This window comes from Miscanthus floridulus, chromosome 8 (genome assembly GCF_019320115.1).
Source record: "Miscanthus floridulus cultivar M001 chromosome 8, ASM1932011v1, whole genome shotgun sequence".
Taxonomy (NCBI): domain Eukaryota; kingdom Viridiplantae; phylum Streptophyta; class Magnoliopsida; order Poales; family Poaceae; genus Miscanthus; species Miscanthus floridulus.
In genome coordinates, this window is record NC_089587.1 from 147,373,440 (window position 1) to 147,390,178 (window position 16,739).

A 16,739-nucleotide genomic window follows, 5' to 3' on the forward strand; every position below is an offset into this window, starting at 1 on the left:
TGCCAAATGAACCTTATTCGTCAGGTGAAAAATTAAACAAAGTGGCAAAGAACAGCACTCAATCGGGGTGCACAACAGCACAGGGGCTACTACACTCGGTTCAAGGCACAGAGGCATGTCAAAACGCGAGCTCCGCAAAACTCCACAAGGACCTACCGCTGGGGCACTTAACGGGCACCATGATAGAGTCTCAAAACTTCTCAATGACGGCGAGTCTAGATGGCCGCAAAGTACTCTTTGCTTCCCTTGGGGTCGGGCTTCATCGACTTCTCCCCTGGCTTCCATCCGGCCGGGCACACCTCGTCTGGGTTCTCCTGGACGTACTGCAATGCCTGGTGAAACATTGAAATGTGATGTCAACTTCAATATTCTTCCGATTGTGATCGCTGGACTGTATAAAATGGCAAAAGCAACTATGTAATTGGGTCGGGCGTAACCCAGCTCAGCAAAATGCCCAATGATGTACCACAACTGCAATCCTGGGATTATGCTTATTTTTTCATTGGGAAACTACATAACGTCATCCCAGATCAAGAGCCTCACTTGTTTCCATATATACTTGCTATGATGCATCTTGACCTATGAAAAGTGGTATGTGTAGTACTTTGACAGTTATATTTAGTATAGTACTATAGTAAAATGGCCTTGTACTGTAATGCCAAAGGAAGTAGCCACATAAATAATGTACATATTTTCAATAATTCTTCTGTAATTTTAAAGCATTTGGATTAGAGTATGTTTTAAAAGTTACAAATAGTTTATTTTGTTCCTGCAAATGGAGAACTATATTGCACTGTCAAGTGTCAACAAACAACTAAATGTAAAATGCACACCGGTGTTGAATCTTGTTCAAACTGTGTATCACAAACACCATGAATACAAAAGTGCATATTCTTTTTACTTTATGTTTTAAGTAACAGCACAGAAAACTTCGAATTTCTGAAGTCCAGGGCAACTGCCTATCAGAAATGTAGCACAACCAACATAGAACATACCTGAAGAGTCCTCATGGTCTCATCCACGCTACGACCAATGGCAAGGTTGTTAATGGTAGAGTGCTGAATCACTCCCTCCTTGTCAATAATGAACAGTCCTCTCAGAGCAATACCCTGCCCAAAGAACATTCAGATTTAGAGAGCAACAAACAGAAACATAATATGGAAAACAAAAGGACTCCACAGGGGAAGAATCTGGAGAAGAATATCCAGTGGTTGAAAAAAAACCTGGCTAGGGATCAGAACACCAAAGGCCTTTGAAATTGATTTGGTGACATCAGAAATAAGTGGGTATTTAAGATCGCCAAGCCCACCAGACTTCCTGTCTGTCTGCACCCATGCAAGGTGAGAGAACTGCATCCAAACAAACACTAAAACAGTTAACAGTTATGATTACGATGAAATCACAGTAACCAAAAACCAAGATCTATATATGTCAAGATTTCTACTTGTGACCACATGTCCACATACATACAGTGATATAAAGAGGTATTCCCTCAGTCCCAAATAATAGGTCGCTTTGGCTTTAGGTACATAGCTTTTGCTATGCACCTAGATATACGTTATGTCTAGATATTAGAAAAGCCAAAACAACCTATAATTTGGAACAGAGGGAGTAATAACAAATCATACAAGCATAGCTGTAATAAAGACTTCAAATATACAAGTCATTAGGGCATTTTGCATTGTACTCCCTCTGTTTAACCTTTGACTCTTCTATTTGTTTGACTATTTGTCTCTTCTATAAATATTTGACTTTTGATGACAGATCTAGTTTTTCACTTTACTTATCTAAGTAATTAAATAATATTGTTGGTCAAATTATAGTAAAAAGTCAATGGTGCATATTTAAAAATGGAGGAGGGACTATACAGTTCTCCAAAGATTTGTAAAGTACTTTAGTGAACAGAAACGATCAGTTTAATAAGATTATGAAGCTAAGAAGACATTTTCTTTGGACCAACAAAGGTTAAATTTAAGGCCTCAAGTGTAACGTGAGTGCTTAGTCCCAACAGAAAGTCCAAAAATGAATACTGGATAGTGATGTGTCACTTAGAGGAGAAAGCGGGTACGGGAAAATACTGCACCGACCAATATCATTTTCCGTATTATCATACCATTTCCGTTTCTATCAAAACATGAAAGTTGACATTTTGTGATTTTATCACAACCGTTTTTTTCATTAGTTATTTGACAAAAGGGGGAAATCCGGTACCAACCGCTTTCAGATTCTGTATTATAGTACCATTTCCGACCGCTATCATCCCTAGTGTCACTGCTATTATGTTCATGTAGATGGATTTTTCTATTAATAGTTACATTGGTAATGCGCAGAACGTACCTTTCAACATGAGAAAAAAGCCGCATGTGTGGTCCTACTAATTTGCCAAAAACTGAAACGGGCACGTGTAACGGAAACACTACCTTGTTATAGAATATTGTGTATTTGTATAACTGCTATTTTCTAACTCCACATAAACATACTTTCCAGAAATAATGTGACTATGCTCAAGAACCATGCATACAAGTACAGCAGTTGTGTTCCAAAGATAACCTAGCAGTAGCACGTGAATTTCTCATTATAGGAGCAGTTCAACCATAATAATTCTATTTCAGTTATGATCTAGTACATATCAAAGCTGAAATGTACTTCAAGAGCTAACTACGACATATGACAAATGAGAGAACAATCCCTGTACAAACAGTGGAGGCATCGGATGTCAACTACACTCACTTATCCTTAAGAACAATTGACAGACTGATTCATACTGATAGATGCTATCATATCATGGAATACCAGGGCATTATAACATACCACACTGTCAATGGAGACGCCAAGAACCTCAGTGTTCAACTTCTCGAATTCCTCGTATCTATCACTGAAGGCAGTAATCTCTGCAAGTATCAGGCGTTAGTTTATCAGAATCTCATAGACCCACTCCAAACGTGTCTTCTTGATACTAATGCTACTGTTTTATCCTCACCGGTCGGGCAGACGAAGGTGAAATCCAAGGGGTAGAAGAACAGAATGACGTACTTCTTCCCAATGTAATCAGAGAGCTTCACCTGCAAAAGCACACAGAGCAATGTCATCGCCAGCCACATAAAAGGGTATTAGGAGCAATTTGAGAGGACGAAACATTTCAGAGTTCTGCTGCCACAGCATACATAAACCACGCGAGATTGCGCGGAGGGAGAGAGTCGCACATACGTTGATGAACTCCTGGTCGAACACGGCCTCGGCCTCGAAGTCTGGAGCCTTGTTCCCGACCAGCGGCAAGTCATCCTACAGAGCAGAGGCACAAGGGCGAGAGCCGTGAGTGCAAAGTAGAAGGGGGGTGAGAAGCAAACCCGTAGTACGGTAAGGCGAGGCAAGAAGCGAGGAGAACTTACGACGCCGCCGGCGCGGGCGACGAGTCTGGTGGCCCGCGCGGATCTGGAGGCGGCGAGGCGGAGCGGCTTGGCGGCGGTGGCGACCGCGGAGCGGGCGACGGAGACGGACTGCGGGGCAGCGGCGAGGGGCCTGGCGGCCGGGGTGGGGGCGGAAGAGACGGTGGTGGCGGCGGTGAAGGAGCAGGCCATGGCCGCCCGGAGTGGATGAGGAGGGGATGGGTGGATTGGAGGTTTGGGGTTGGGGATTTGGCGCGATGGGTTTTCCTTTCCGGGGGTGTTGGGGATGGCTATGGCTGAGTGAGGAGGAGGTTTTAAATAGGGACGTGTCAGCGCCACACGAGCTCCTCGCAGTGCCTGTGCCTGTGCTGCTTGAACCGCACATGTCGGGCGTGATTGGTTGCTCCGAGGCCCATGTTTGGAATGGTGGCCCTGTCCAGGCTCTTTCGAGCCGATATAGAAGCATTCATTTATCTTTGATTGGTTTGATTTAGCTTAGTTGTTCTGGATGTCATTGATTTTGTTTGGTTGCCCCCGTTGACCATTTAGCTGTATGAAGTGGTAGTAGCGTTTGTGTTTGGTTGGGCGCACGGCCTGAGGTGCGAGCACCCTTGTACCGTTTTGGTGTGGTTACTACCAGCTTATGCAGAATGAAGCACAATAGAAGAAAACAGAGATAACTTTGCCTCAGTTCAACAAGTTTGGCATTGACAATGACCTTGGAGCTTCTAATGACATAAGTAAACATGATAATAGTACTCCCAGCAAATCATGAACAACAAAAATCACAGTTCCTCACAAGGTCATTGTCTTTACACGTGTTTAGGGCTTGACTGGTTACCCGAAGCACTGCACGGAGGTTTCACAAACACTTGTAGCAGCAGTTTGCAAAATCAGATACCTGGGCATGGCATGAAGGCCAGGTTGCATAGACCCCATGCTCCTTTCTCCGATAGACAACATACCAAACCATGACATTTTGAGCATCACAGGTAGTTGTAGTAACGAAAAAAAACGAACCATAGAAGCACCAGCAAGAAAAAAGACTATACCACAGCCACAACAAATAATACCGGTTTGTGCCTAACCACCTTTGGTGGAGGATTGACAAAAACTTTGTCATCTTCACAACCCATGAACTCTAAGTATGATGCTTCTGCCTCTTCTTTGTTAGGGAAGCTTTTGTAGCTGTTGTTTTCAAAACTAGTTACCTGGGCATTGCATCTAGCCCAGGTTGCATATACCCCAGAAACACTGCCACGGTACACAACATACCAAGCCATTTGACCCTTAAAAACCACATAAAAGCAAGTATCAGATGTTGATAAGATGAGGGGTAGTTCAATCGATTTGCCTCAGATTTAATTGCCTTTTTATTTGACCTTGAACTTGGAGTTTAAGAAACATAGACAGCAACAAACCTCAAAAGATAGTAGAAAACCAATATCATGACAGGCATGAAACTATGAGAGAAATCTAGCCCAGCCATCAGATCATTAGAATCGCCCAGCTGTTGCTTGGGCATGGATGTCTCACATGGTTTGATGACAGCCATGAGAAGCATAAGCAGAAGATAGAAGAAACAATGCTCTAGTACCTCATAAGTCCAAGGTCATCAATGTGCATAATCCATTACTCAAACTGGCACTGTTATCTTCATAGGCATGAAAAGGATCTTATAATTGTATCAGCCTCAGTCAAAAAAATGGTTGACATCATAAGCACAAAAAAATGTAGACCTCAGCCAATGTAAACTGCAATCATCCTAGGTGGCGAATAAGAACATAAATTGCTAAGGCAAGTTCATGACTCCCATGGAAGCGTGGGACACGTCCATCCCAGCCATCTGGTAGGCATGCCTACAACAGTTGCTTGGGAATGGACATATCCCACGGTTTGATGAAAAGACATGAGAAAACACAAGAAGACAATAAAGCACCAACAAGAAGAATACCCATAACCACCTCAGATTGCTATAGTTTGCATCATCGGCCAAATAGAAACTCCTACAAGAACAATAACAGCATCTGAAATATCTTAGATCAACTGACAATCCAAGGTATTTTAGGGCTCAGATCAACTAAGTGACAATCCATCACCCCTTGTAATGTCTACACCACACATATCAACAAAACCTCACATCCATCACCATGGCTCCTATACTATTTCAAACTAGGTGCAGCCTTGGTTAGGCGGCAAATGGTTCTTTGTAGCATCAGTTGAGGTAAGTGCTACACATCAAAATACTTTCTACAGCATAAGACAGTTAGCATGGCTATATGCAAAAGTGGAGAGGCCAACTCGTATGCATCTAAGCAAAGTAGGTTGTGCTCAGATAGGTCCTAAGCCACAGGATCCTATGAGCCTCTGTCATCTGAACAAAGCAAAGTCCCTCAGCCTTGTTCTTCAGCAGGTAAACCAGGGCAAACATGAGTGCCTCCTATGAGTACCCAGGGTAGTCCATAACACAGCCATAAAGATCCTAATGCACCTCATTGTGCTATGGAGTCTTGAGGGCATCTCCTACAGACTCCATAACCTTGATCATTCCATTCATGAGGTCTATTTCCTCTCGGGCAAGCTTCCTTCTCTTGCCACCCCTTTCCTCTTGGCCCTTGGCATCACAACCCTTAGAGCCTTCCATACCAGAAGGAGTTCCCTTTCCAGAATCAACCTCTGTGCCACCTAAGTCAATGATGTCCTCAATGGTATCAATATCACCTTGGCCAATGTCTGTTGGAGTACCCAGAGGCTCATTTGAGCCCATTGCATACCTGCCTGTGGCTTGGTTACCACTAAAGATGGCCTCCATCTGAACATAGTTTTCTATTGGTGTGTTCAAGAACTTATCATCAGCAGGATGGTCCTAGTTAGTGAAACAGATGTAACTATTAGACATAGGGGAGCAAAAGAAAAGAAAAGGGATAGCTGAGGTGTTATCCAAATAGTTTCTAACCTTGGTGTGGCCAATCAGGTGTTCATCATCAAGTACTATCATATGGTGGTCCTCATCCCATAGAGCACCACTCAAATCCTTGAGTCTAACAATCTTAACCCATCTTTGCCTCCACTTTCTTAGGTGATTGTAAATCTGCTGGGTGCTCACATTGACCCTAGCAAACTCAGAGACCATGAGTGCAACCTACCTAACATGTACCTCCTTGAACCCTTTCTCAGTTTTGACCCCCTGCCCCACAAAATCATGGAACCTCCTAAGCATGAACCCAGACTGGATAGGACTCTAGTGCATAGGGCCATTGGGCTGAGCGGCTGCTTGGTTGCCATCATCAGCAGCAACTACCTCACCCTGTTCTACCACATTGTCCTCACCACCAATGTAACAACCTGGTCAGGCACATTGTCCATTTCCTATCCACAACCAGTATATAAGGAAAACAAATTGCATGATATGAAATACAAGTTCAACAAATCAAATAGGTAGAAAAGGAATAGGTACTACATCATTGCAAGTGCCATAGGTCTCAGTTAAAATACAAGTTTCTCCAATGCTACTAAATAGTACACACACCATGCCACTACACCCTATAATTCCCCCTGTTTTACCACATCTGTGAAGCCCATGCCTCCCTCTGTTGTGCCCAGGTACCATTGTCAGGGACATGATCAGGTTGTGAGGCATTGTCATTGATGTTAGGAGTCCATGTGGATTCAGCAGGCACATGCTCGTCCTGCCCATGCCTGAGATTCCAATTGTGAAGAATACAACAGATAAGAACAAGCTTAACTTGGGTCTTGTATGGGTGGAAAGGTTTGTTGTCCAATATCCTGAATCTATTCTTTAGAGCCCCAAAAGTCCTCTCAACTGTTACTCTAAGAGACGAATGCCTTAGATTAAAAAGCTCTATTTGATTTTGAGGTCGGTTTGAACCAAACTCCCTCAAATGGTACCTTGTGGCACGAAATGGTGGCAAGAAACCAGGCCTCACTGCATAGCCAGCATCGACAAGATAGAATTTGCCTAAAAATTAGCAGATAGGAATATGTTTTAGTAGTTTCATTTAGGATTAAGCAAAGTGTCAAAGGTTTTTTATGGTTTGGATGATACCTGGTAGCATTCTAAGGCCATCAGCTCTTTCAAGAGCATCAGACAAGATAAGAGCATCATGTGCAGATCTCTCCCAACCAGCAAGCACATAGGTGAATCTGAGGTCAAAGTCCACGGCTGCCAACACATTTTGTGTGATGATGTGCTTCCTACCTCTAAAGGCAGCTTGCATCTTCACAGGCACTCTAGCTAATACATGAGTACCATCAATTGCTCCTATGTAGTCCTAATTCAACAAAACATAAGTGCAAGTGAACATTGACACTAAACTGATAATGCATGAGACCTATGTATGACAAGTTATGGATACCAACCTTGAAATAGGGGTACCACCTTCTGCTCCCAAGGATCCTAGGATGGACATTGGTAGCGGGAGGGACAATCAATTCATTTCTCAACTCTCCTACTATATATAACACCTTCTGGAAGAACCTACTAATTGTCTCTGTGGACCTCCTGAAGGTAAGGTCAACCACCCTAAACCTCTTATTGTGGCCAACAACATGCAAGAACATGGCTACTTGTTCTTCAACAGATGCATGTATGCTGTCAGTGACTAGCTCTTTACTACGGAAAAGGTCACAAAGTTAGAAAAAAGGGGTCCTCTTCATTCTAAGAAGGTTGACACAGTGCACATCATCAGATTCATAGATGTATCTAAGGTTATTTATCATCTGTTTGTCCCTCTCAGCCAAGGGACCATAGGTGACTGTGCGCGAATCTTCAACTCTCCTCCTAAACCACATGAAAAACCAAGTAGCCACTACAACAACCACAGCAGCGGTAGCCCTTCGCCTAGCTTCAAATGCCATGTCTACCAACAGGATGGAGGGCAACATTAGAAAGGGAGCATGCAACATGGGTGTGTAATACTTAGCAAGCAAAAAATTAGACAAAATGAACTATGAAAGACGCGACTGCCACACCAAAATGAACTATGAAAGACGCGGCTGCCACACACAATCAACATCATTGACCTCTAGGCACTTTGCTCAGTGTGTACAACAAAATAGGCATCAGCATGTACAAGATCTACATAAAACATGAGGTATAAACCAAATACGAAGCATCATGTACAGATCTGAGCTAGGAACAGGTAAATCAGGTATAGCATTGTACAGATCTGAGGATGTCAAACCAAGAACCCTGATTTCTTGGCATTTGAAGCAAAATCCACCAGCAAATCAACAAAATCGACACTGAAGAAAGAGGAGGGGAAGAGCGCAGGTGACATGTATACCGTCCAAGCGTCGGAGGGCCGAGAGAAATCCGCCGGTGAGGGTCGCCTCGGTAGGGCTACCGAGGTCGAGGGGGAGCAAGACGGGAGTTCGCACCGGAGCTATGGCGGAAGGAGAGGCAAAGAGTGAGGGCGGTAACCCTAGCCAAGACCCGCACGCACGCTTTTATGGCCCGGATGGCCTCATCTCCCACGCTCAGCGTGAAGGTTCCCGCCAAGCACCGAGCGAGCCTGCACCGAGAGGGAAGTGGGGATCAAGAAGACGACACCGTCTGGGATGGAGGAGCGAATCTGCACGGGAGGAAGCAGGAGAAAGATGCGAGTAGGGCAACCAAACACAGGCAAATGCACCAAAGGATGCAGGATGGGCCAAATGACGGTCCGGTTCGGGCAACCAATCACGCCCGTCGTGAATCACGAGGTGGCCAACGGGTAGGATGTTGCTAGGGCTATCCCAACTGTTTAGATGCGCACGTATTCATCTCAATCCATATATGTTAGAGTAGATTGGTTCCATTCCAATCCACTTCAACACATGTGGATTGAATTGGATACACATGTATCCAAACAAGGTCTTAGGCCTTGTTAGGATGTATTCGGTTTAGCATCAATCCATATGTGTTGGGGTCGATTAGGGTGTAATTTAGTTCAAGTTCAACACCAATCCACTCCAGCACATAACGCCAAACCAACCACATGTGTTATAGTGGATTGTAGCGTAAGTAAACTAAGTTACATTCCAATCTAATCCAACACACATAGATGAAGTGGATACACATGCATCCAAACAAGGCCTTAGGGACTGTTTATTTTCCGACCATAATCTACCACAACTAAGGAAATCCACACTAAAAATGTGGCTAAAAATTAGAAGCCACACTTGCCATGACAAAGGGAATCTTGTGACACTTTTTAATATATGACATGTGGAGCCGCCCCGTTCGGTTTGCTGAATTTTGGCTGAAACTGGCTGTAAAACACTGTTCTGGCTGAATTGTTGTGAGAGAAAAACACTGTTCCGGCTGAAAAAAGAAGCCGAACAAGCCGAATATGGGGTAAGCCGAACGGGGCCGAGTCTAAGGTTAGTCACCAACCAAACACTTGCTAATTTGGTCAAACTTGTCTTAGATGAAGTGTGGCTAGCAACCAAACATCCACTAGGCATTGGCAGAGCTTCGCTCCTCTAAAAATAACTCCCATTCTAGTTTCTTTGAAAAATTGGCTTCTCTGAACTAGAAAAACGATGGGTAAAATGGCTCCTTCTGTTCTTATGGAATTGATGAAAGATACCAAATGTCCAAAATGGCTCCTCATGTTCTTCATCAGGCTCTGTGAAAAGAAAACTATATTTGAACATATGAAAAAAAAATTGAACCATTAATGAATTGTAACGAGTAAATTCATAACTTACGATGGCAATATAAGTACAAAGCAAGCCACACGGTGATCCTCGAGGTGATTCTCAAGGTGTAGAATCCCCACTATTATATCAGTTTACATCATGGGAGGTTCATAATGAAAATAAAAGGCAGCGGGAGGTTTCCACCATTTTTGACTCATTATTTGAATATTTTTTCACTAACTTAAGGTGAACAAAGAGTTCAGTCATAATAACTAATCAGTCAGTAAAAATAGCGTGGTATTTAGTTAAGTACAAATGATATATATTTTCATGAAAAGACTCCCGATTGCTCCTGCTTTTCGGTGAAAAAAAATGTGCATCTATCGACGGTGCAACCAAAAATGGCCAAAACAGTCGTTCCGTTTCAGAAGCTTACATGGATATAAATGCAAGTTTAATAAGTATCACAAGGTACCCTACGTCTACTGGAATATAGCTTCGTTGTTGTGCGCCGTGTGTTTTTTTTTTAATCTTGTTGTGCGCCGTGTGTTGGGTGAGAGGGGTGCTGATGTTCGTAGCTGCAATGGATATGAACCTGATGCCGATTGGGGGCACCTGAAATCTCTGTATATTGTCCGAAGAAGTCCTAAAAGGGTTAGTTCGGTTTCTTAGTTTGTTACAGGAAAAGTCTAATTGGATCTTTACAAATAGTTTCAGCTTTTGAGTACATCTTATGCCCTGTTTTTCAAGTAGATGAGGTATCCACGTCCGATTGGGCCTCCTGAGTAGTCTGATCGGCCCAACCCTCCCGGTTGGACAGTTTTTCCTTCGTGTGAGGATACCAAAAGCCAATGGACACTATGTGGAAAGAAACCAACATTCAATTGCCTTTCCCAAGTTCACAAAATTGCTCCTTTTAAAGGTGCTTTGTGTTCCCTCGCAGGTTGTTGAGCTTCCTTAATGATCGCATTCCCCTTAGCTTTCAAAAATTCTTAGGGAGAAAAATATTATATACAAATTACTTAGAACTACAGGAGCTATATAGTGAGAGGTCAAGAGATTTGTTTTCATTGAACAAATATGTTGATGATGCACGCACGAAGGGGGTTATCTATACTACCGGAAACATCAAATTTGCCGAGTGTTTTTATGTTTGCCGAGTGTATTCTCTCGGGCACTCGACAAACAAGATCTTTGCCGAGTGCTGCGCTAAAAACACTCCGCAAAAAAAAACACTCGGTAAAGAGCAGGTTTGCTAAGTGTCAAAAAAAGCACTCGGCAAAGATGGGGTTTGCCGAGTGTTTTTTTTTACACTAGGCAAAGAAGTAAAATCTTTTTTTCTGGGAAAGAAGGAGAAGAAAAAAAAACTTTGCCGAGTGCCCAGATTCAGGACACTCGGCAAAGAAAGAAAATCTTTTTTTCTGGGAAAGAAAAAGAAAAAAAATGAAAAAAAACTTTGCTGAGTGCCCAGATCTAGGACACTTGGCAAAGGAAAAAATATTTTTTCTAGGAAAGGAGAAGAAAAAAATAAAAAACTTTGTCGAGTGTCCAGATCTAGGATACTCGGCAAAGTAAAAAAATCTTTTTTTAACTGCACGGCCCCCTCCCCTTCTCCCCGCGCCGCGTCCACACACCCCCTCCCCTTCTCCGCACCGCGTCCGCACGTCCCCTCCCCTTCTCCCCGCCGGCGGCCCCTCCCCTCCCGGCCGGATCCGGCGGCCCGGCTACCCCTCCTTCCCCCGGCCGCCGCCCCCTCCCCTTCTCCCCCGCGCCGCGTCCGCACGCCCCCTCCCCTTCTCCCCGTCGGCATGGGCTGATCGATTATTTCTTTTTTCAGAAGAGCCTGAAGCATATGAAGCATATATATCCTCAAAATAATTATAAAACGCTTAATTAGATTTCTGAGAATCTTTCAATTTGGACAAGAAAGAAAAGAACTTTGTAGAAGTTCACAGGCACATAACAATTTCTAGCTACTCCAAGTGTATGAAGTATTTAGGTCTACTAAATAAAACTCATTTAGAGCCACAAATAATCTGAACACATATGAATATCCCTTTTGTTGTTGTTACATTTCCTCAAGGCCCTTGACAGCACCGACTACAATTCACAGCGTCATAGAGTCATACTTACAAATTACACAAAAATTTTAGTTATTAGATATTTATCTGGCATTTTTAATCATCTCACTTTGCAGACTCTTCAAATCAACTTCTCTTCCACTACTCAGTGTTATCAAGGGCATATTATTTATACCACTACTAACAAGAGCATCAAACCTTTCGACGTCTAGAAGTCACAAACAACCTCTTCTTCTTAGAGTCCACATCAACAGTTGTGAAGAAGAAAATACCAAAGGAATGAATCATGGAAGTTACAAAAACAGCTCAATGTCTTCTACATCCACTATGCCCTCCTCTATGCTTCGTTGAAGAAAATCATATTGAGCCCCTAGAAGAAACATGAAAAAATCAAGAAGAAACAATTAGTAGACCACAAACTTACAAACTCATCTATTTATGGTTTAAATGCAAATCACTAACACGGAAAAAAGACACTACAAAATTTCAGATGGAATATTTATTATATAGCTTTAGTTGTTGGAATTATATAGTTTTTAGGCATTGAAAGATAGGTTATGCAAAAGGAACAACATGATTACATATAGACTTGTTCGAACTAACCAATAACCAATTGTCCGATTGGATTGCACAAATAAGAAATTGAAGCATACGAGATAAGCCTTGGATTTGCATGTGTAAAGGCATGCTAGCCGCATGGATGCTGGTTCCATAAACTATTGTATACCATGACATAAAAGGCTAAGGTCGACATACTCGTGACTGGATATCTTTGATGACTGAAAACCAGCCTATAATATAACAGATAAGCTGCCATGAATCTTGGGATAGATCGGACCACGCCACATTTTTCTTTGAGGGTGACATGAGCCGGTTGTAAAGGAAGAATCCTAAACCAAAGAGGGCGATATGAGCCAACTAAACAAACCAATTTCCCATAGACATGAGGAAATTGTCTCTACCTTCTTGTGCTGCCCAACAAACCAAGTTGTCGCTCATGCCGTCCTCGATGTTACGCTCTAAACAAATTACCAAATCATATCATGAGCATCATATTTATGTGATAATGCATGTGATGGAATATGTAGATAACATTTTTTTAACTTAAGATGATCAATAAAATGTTAAATGAGAAGTTATTCCATAACTCATATGTATTAAGTAGGGTTTTAAAACTAATTTTTATTGAACAAAAAACACTATAGAGCATATATGTAGCACTTAAATAAAGTTTGGAATATTAACTTTGTAGATGGCAATGAAATTCTTACTGTAGAAAAATAACATTGCTAGCTAATATTTCTAAAAGCCTAGAAATAGAACTTGGAATCAAAATTCAGCTCATGACTTATAATATTTTTAAGTATATGAACAGTAAGACAATGTCATGTTCGGGAATTTATTTTGTGAAATTGAGTTAAGAAGTGGTGAAGATGGTTTAGGTTCCAGAGCAACTGTTCAGTTTTTATAGGCGCTTTAAAATTCGTGCAGGACATGATTTCAGGCTAGTTCACCGGATGAGCACGGTCACCACGCCTCGGGGCACGACATCGCAACGCCGGCTCGCTCTGCACGCGCACGCGCACTGCCGCACGTGTCCGTCTACTACTGCCCTAGCTTGACCGCCACTGGCTCTGTCGCGTCGAGCCGCTGCTGCTGCTCGCACGACCGGGCGGCGTTTGCAGCCCGCCTCGCCACGCTATCGCACCGCCGAGTGCCACGACGCAACCGCTGCCGGTGTCGCCGCATCACAGTCGCGTTCGCGCCTGTCCCCTGTGCCTATACCCCGCTGCTGGCCTGGTTAGATGCCGCGCGCACGTGGCCAAGCTCGTCGTCGCCTTGCCATTAATGGCATTACGCCCATGCGGGCCATGCCGGTCGATGGACGCACGCGCCTGTCCAATTGCGTCCGCACGCTTAACACCTATATCACGCCGGCCATGTCCCGCCAAGGCGAGACCAAGACGAGCCCACTTGCCGTCTTGTCTCAATCTCTCTCCCTCCGCTACCACCGTCGAGCCACGCCATCAAATTGGCCACCAAGTGATCACTTCTGTTTAATTCAGCACGTCTGTGGCTTCACCATCAAGTTCTCTCGCTGCCCGACCCCACCTAGCCATGAAGAAGGCACTGTCAAGCTCTAATTTGGCGCTTTTCCCACCGCCATGCCTATAAGGCCGCGTCCGACTGTGGACGAGGGCAGCCCTCCTACCGTCCCTCCCGAGCCAATTCACCTGCGCCACTAGCTTTGCCTTGCCTCCCTCTCCACCTTACGCACGCTAGTGGAACCTCTACCGCCTCCCCATCGTAGCTGACGCAACCGTGCCACCGCGATGCGCCGTCGCACAGCTTGGTCGCACATGGCCAGCCCTCCTCCGTCATCCTCCACCCCAATCATCACCTCGGCCTGGTTCATGGTAGCCTCCTAATGCTCATGCGCTAACCAATTAGATCTGTAGCTACCCCATCTTACCAAAACAGTGGCACAGCCATCACGGATGGCCGCGCACCGCTACAGCCTTCCCCAGCAAGTCGTGTCACCCCACACCGCCGCTTAGCGTAGCCGCTCGGGTCGAAGATGGTGACCGGCCCGTTAGGTGGTCTATCGTAGGTCCTAGGCGGCCGGCGCAGCCGCGCTGTGTCACCGACCGCCGCGTCGCCATGTGCTGAGTCACCGGGGGTGCGCGCGGGGGAATTCCAGGAGAGCCAGGGGGTTAAGTGAGAAGGTTTGAGAGAGGGGGAAATAGTGTTAGTACTTAGTTATGATTTGGAAGAAGTTCGAGGCCTCTTTTGCATAAATGCCAGCGCACGCGAGATTCCCCCGCCGCGGGCCGTCTCGCGCATGGGCCAGCCTCACGTGGGCCGTGTGTGTGGGCCATGTGGGAGATTCGCTTTTCGTTTTCCTATGGAATTAGAAATGGTTTTCTAATTTAATTTCTGAGCTGATCTTTGGTAATTAATATAAAATGATATAGGTGTCCATAAATTGTGAAACAAATTTTATTATGTTTCTAAAATTGTGATCTATCTATTGGTATATTTAGTTCATGTTTATATGTGTTGACACTAGGAGCTATTAAATCGTTTTTGAGTGCTTATTATTATTAAGTTAATCATTGTAAGAATTTTTGTGGTAAATTGGTGATAGCTTTACTCCTGAAATTTTTACAGCAGTTTCATTGTATTATTATGTGTTTACTGTAATTTTTGTAGCCTTAGAATAGACTAAGTATTAGGGCAGTTAAATGCTCTTTGTTTCAATATACATTAAATCACTAGTAGAAATAAAGATATATCCTTAAATTGCCAAGCTAAGGGTTTGTTAGTTGAACCCAACACTTTGCTTGATGAAAATGGTAGTTAGCTCAGTACCTTAGTCATTAAAGCTAGCTTAGTAGCTTAATATGTGTATTCTTATTTTAAGAGTTGTTGTTGCCTAAATACTAAATTGCTCCATCATCATCACATGCATATAGAGAACGAGTCAGCGGAGATCGTGACCACCGGCGATCACGAGTTCGAGGAGATCGTCGAGGAGTATAAGGAGGAGATTCTCGTACAGGAGGAGGTCCTAGAGCCACCGACGACTAACTCAGCTGACATCGCGCCTGCCCAAGGCAAGCCCCGGTGCATAACCCTTATTTTTTATAATCACTGAATATATATATGTGATGTGCATTTATGTTACATTAATTTTATAAAAACCACATGCATAGATATACCTGTCCTAAGAGTCTTACTAGTGCAGGACCGAGTAGCTGCTATGCTTAGGTTTTCGGTAGCGTGAGTAACTTGCCGTTACTCACAATAGGAGATTATTACTATTACTCTCTTAATAAAATGATGAAAGGAAAAATGGAGACCGGGTAGGGATATGGTATGGGTAATGGTGGGTGTAACGAGTTGTGTCTCGTGGCCATGGGGCTTAGCTTGGTTACACTATTTTTCCTGTCCGTGTCGATTGAGTACCATCCATTGCTGTGGATGGTAGTCAGGTCACAAACTTATTATTCTGAGCACATACTTGCTTATGGGAGCAGGAAGGCTCGTTATGCTCTTGTCATGGGTTCTGACTCTTTCCGAACCGACTGATTGGAGGCGGAGAAAGGTGGAGGTCTAAGCACCATATTGAGACTGGGTCTCAAGTGTGGGGGCTTGGAGTCCAAGTTTGGATGGGCTCTGGACCCCGTGATAGGAATGGAATGGGTTGGTCTTGTTTGTGCCTAGGGTATAAACGGGGCATGTGTTTCGTGGTACCCAGCTGGGATACATTGGTTCATGAATCACCATTTTCGTGAGACGGTACGACTTGGCTATGATCTAGCACCGTAGTAAGAACTATAATATGAAAGATGGTAAATTAGTTCTGATTGCTCAACCCTTGCTTGAAAGTAGAACAGGTGCTTACCTAGAATGGTTAGCTAATGAAGTAATCATGACTGCTAATTAAACTTGATTTTAAGGACGTACATCTAGTAATGCTTTTCGCAAACAAAAAGAAAACAACACACCCATATTGCCTATCATACCCCTTGGAGTCGGGAAACTATTCCCACTAGTTGGGTAAGTCTTGCGAGTACATTGTGTACTCAGGGTTTATTTTACCCTATTGTAGGTGCAGCTTGAG

General features: G+C 43.7%; 1 protein-coding gene across 1 annotated transcript; it reads right to left on the reverse strand.

The window, feature by feature from the left end:
• LOC136473642 (2-Cys peroxiredoxin BAS1, chloroplastic) lies at positions 1–3,683 on the reverse strand. The gene is made up of 7 exons (XM_066471301.1): positions 3,390–3,683; positions 3,208–3,282; positions 2,981–3,062; positions 2,812–2,891; positions 1,224–1,349; positions 996–1,109; positions 1–332 (listed from the first exon to the last, which is right to left on the reverse strand). The coding sequence occupies exons 1-7, from the start codon at positions 3,576–3,578 to the stop codon at positions 216–218; spliced, it is 783 nt and encodes a 260-aa protein (XP_066327398.1). The 5' UTR covers positions 3,579–3,683; the 3' UTR covers positions 1–215.
• Positions 3,684–16,739: the final 13,056 nt, after the last annotated feature.

Excerpts from the sequence above, each read along its gene's own strand:
- LOC136473642 (XM_066471301.1), bottom strand. The coding sequence starts at position 3,578 with ATGGCCTGCTCCTTCACCGCCGCCACCACCGTCTCTTCCGCCCCCACC. Across the intron at positions 3,283-3,389 it reads TCGCCCGCGCCGGCGGCGTC|GATGACTTGCCGCTGGTCGG; the intron begins GTAAGTTCTCCT and ends TCTGCTCTGTAG. Across the intron at positions 1,110-1,223 it reads GTGTTCTGATCCCTAGCCAG|GGTATTGCTCTGAGAGGACT; the intron begins GTTTTTTTTCAA and ends TTCTTTGGGCAG.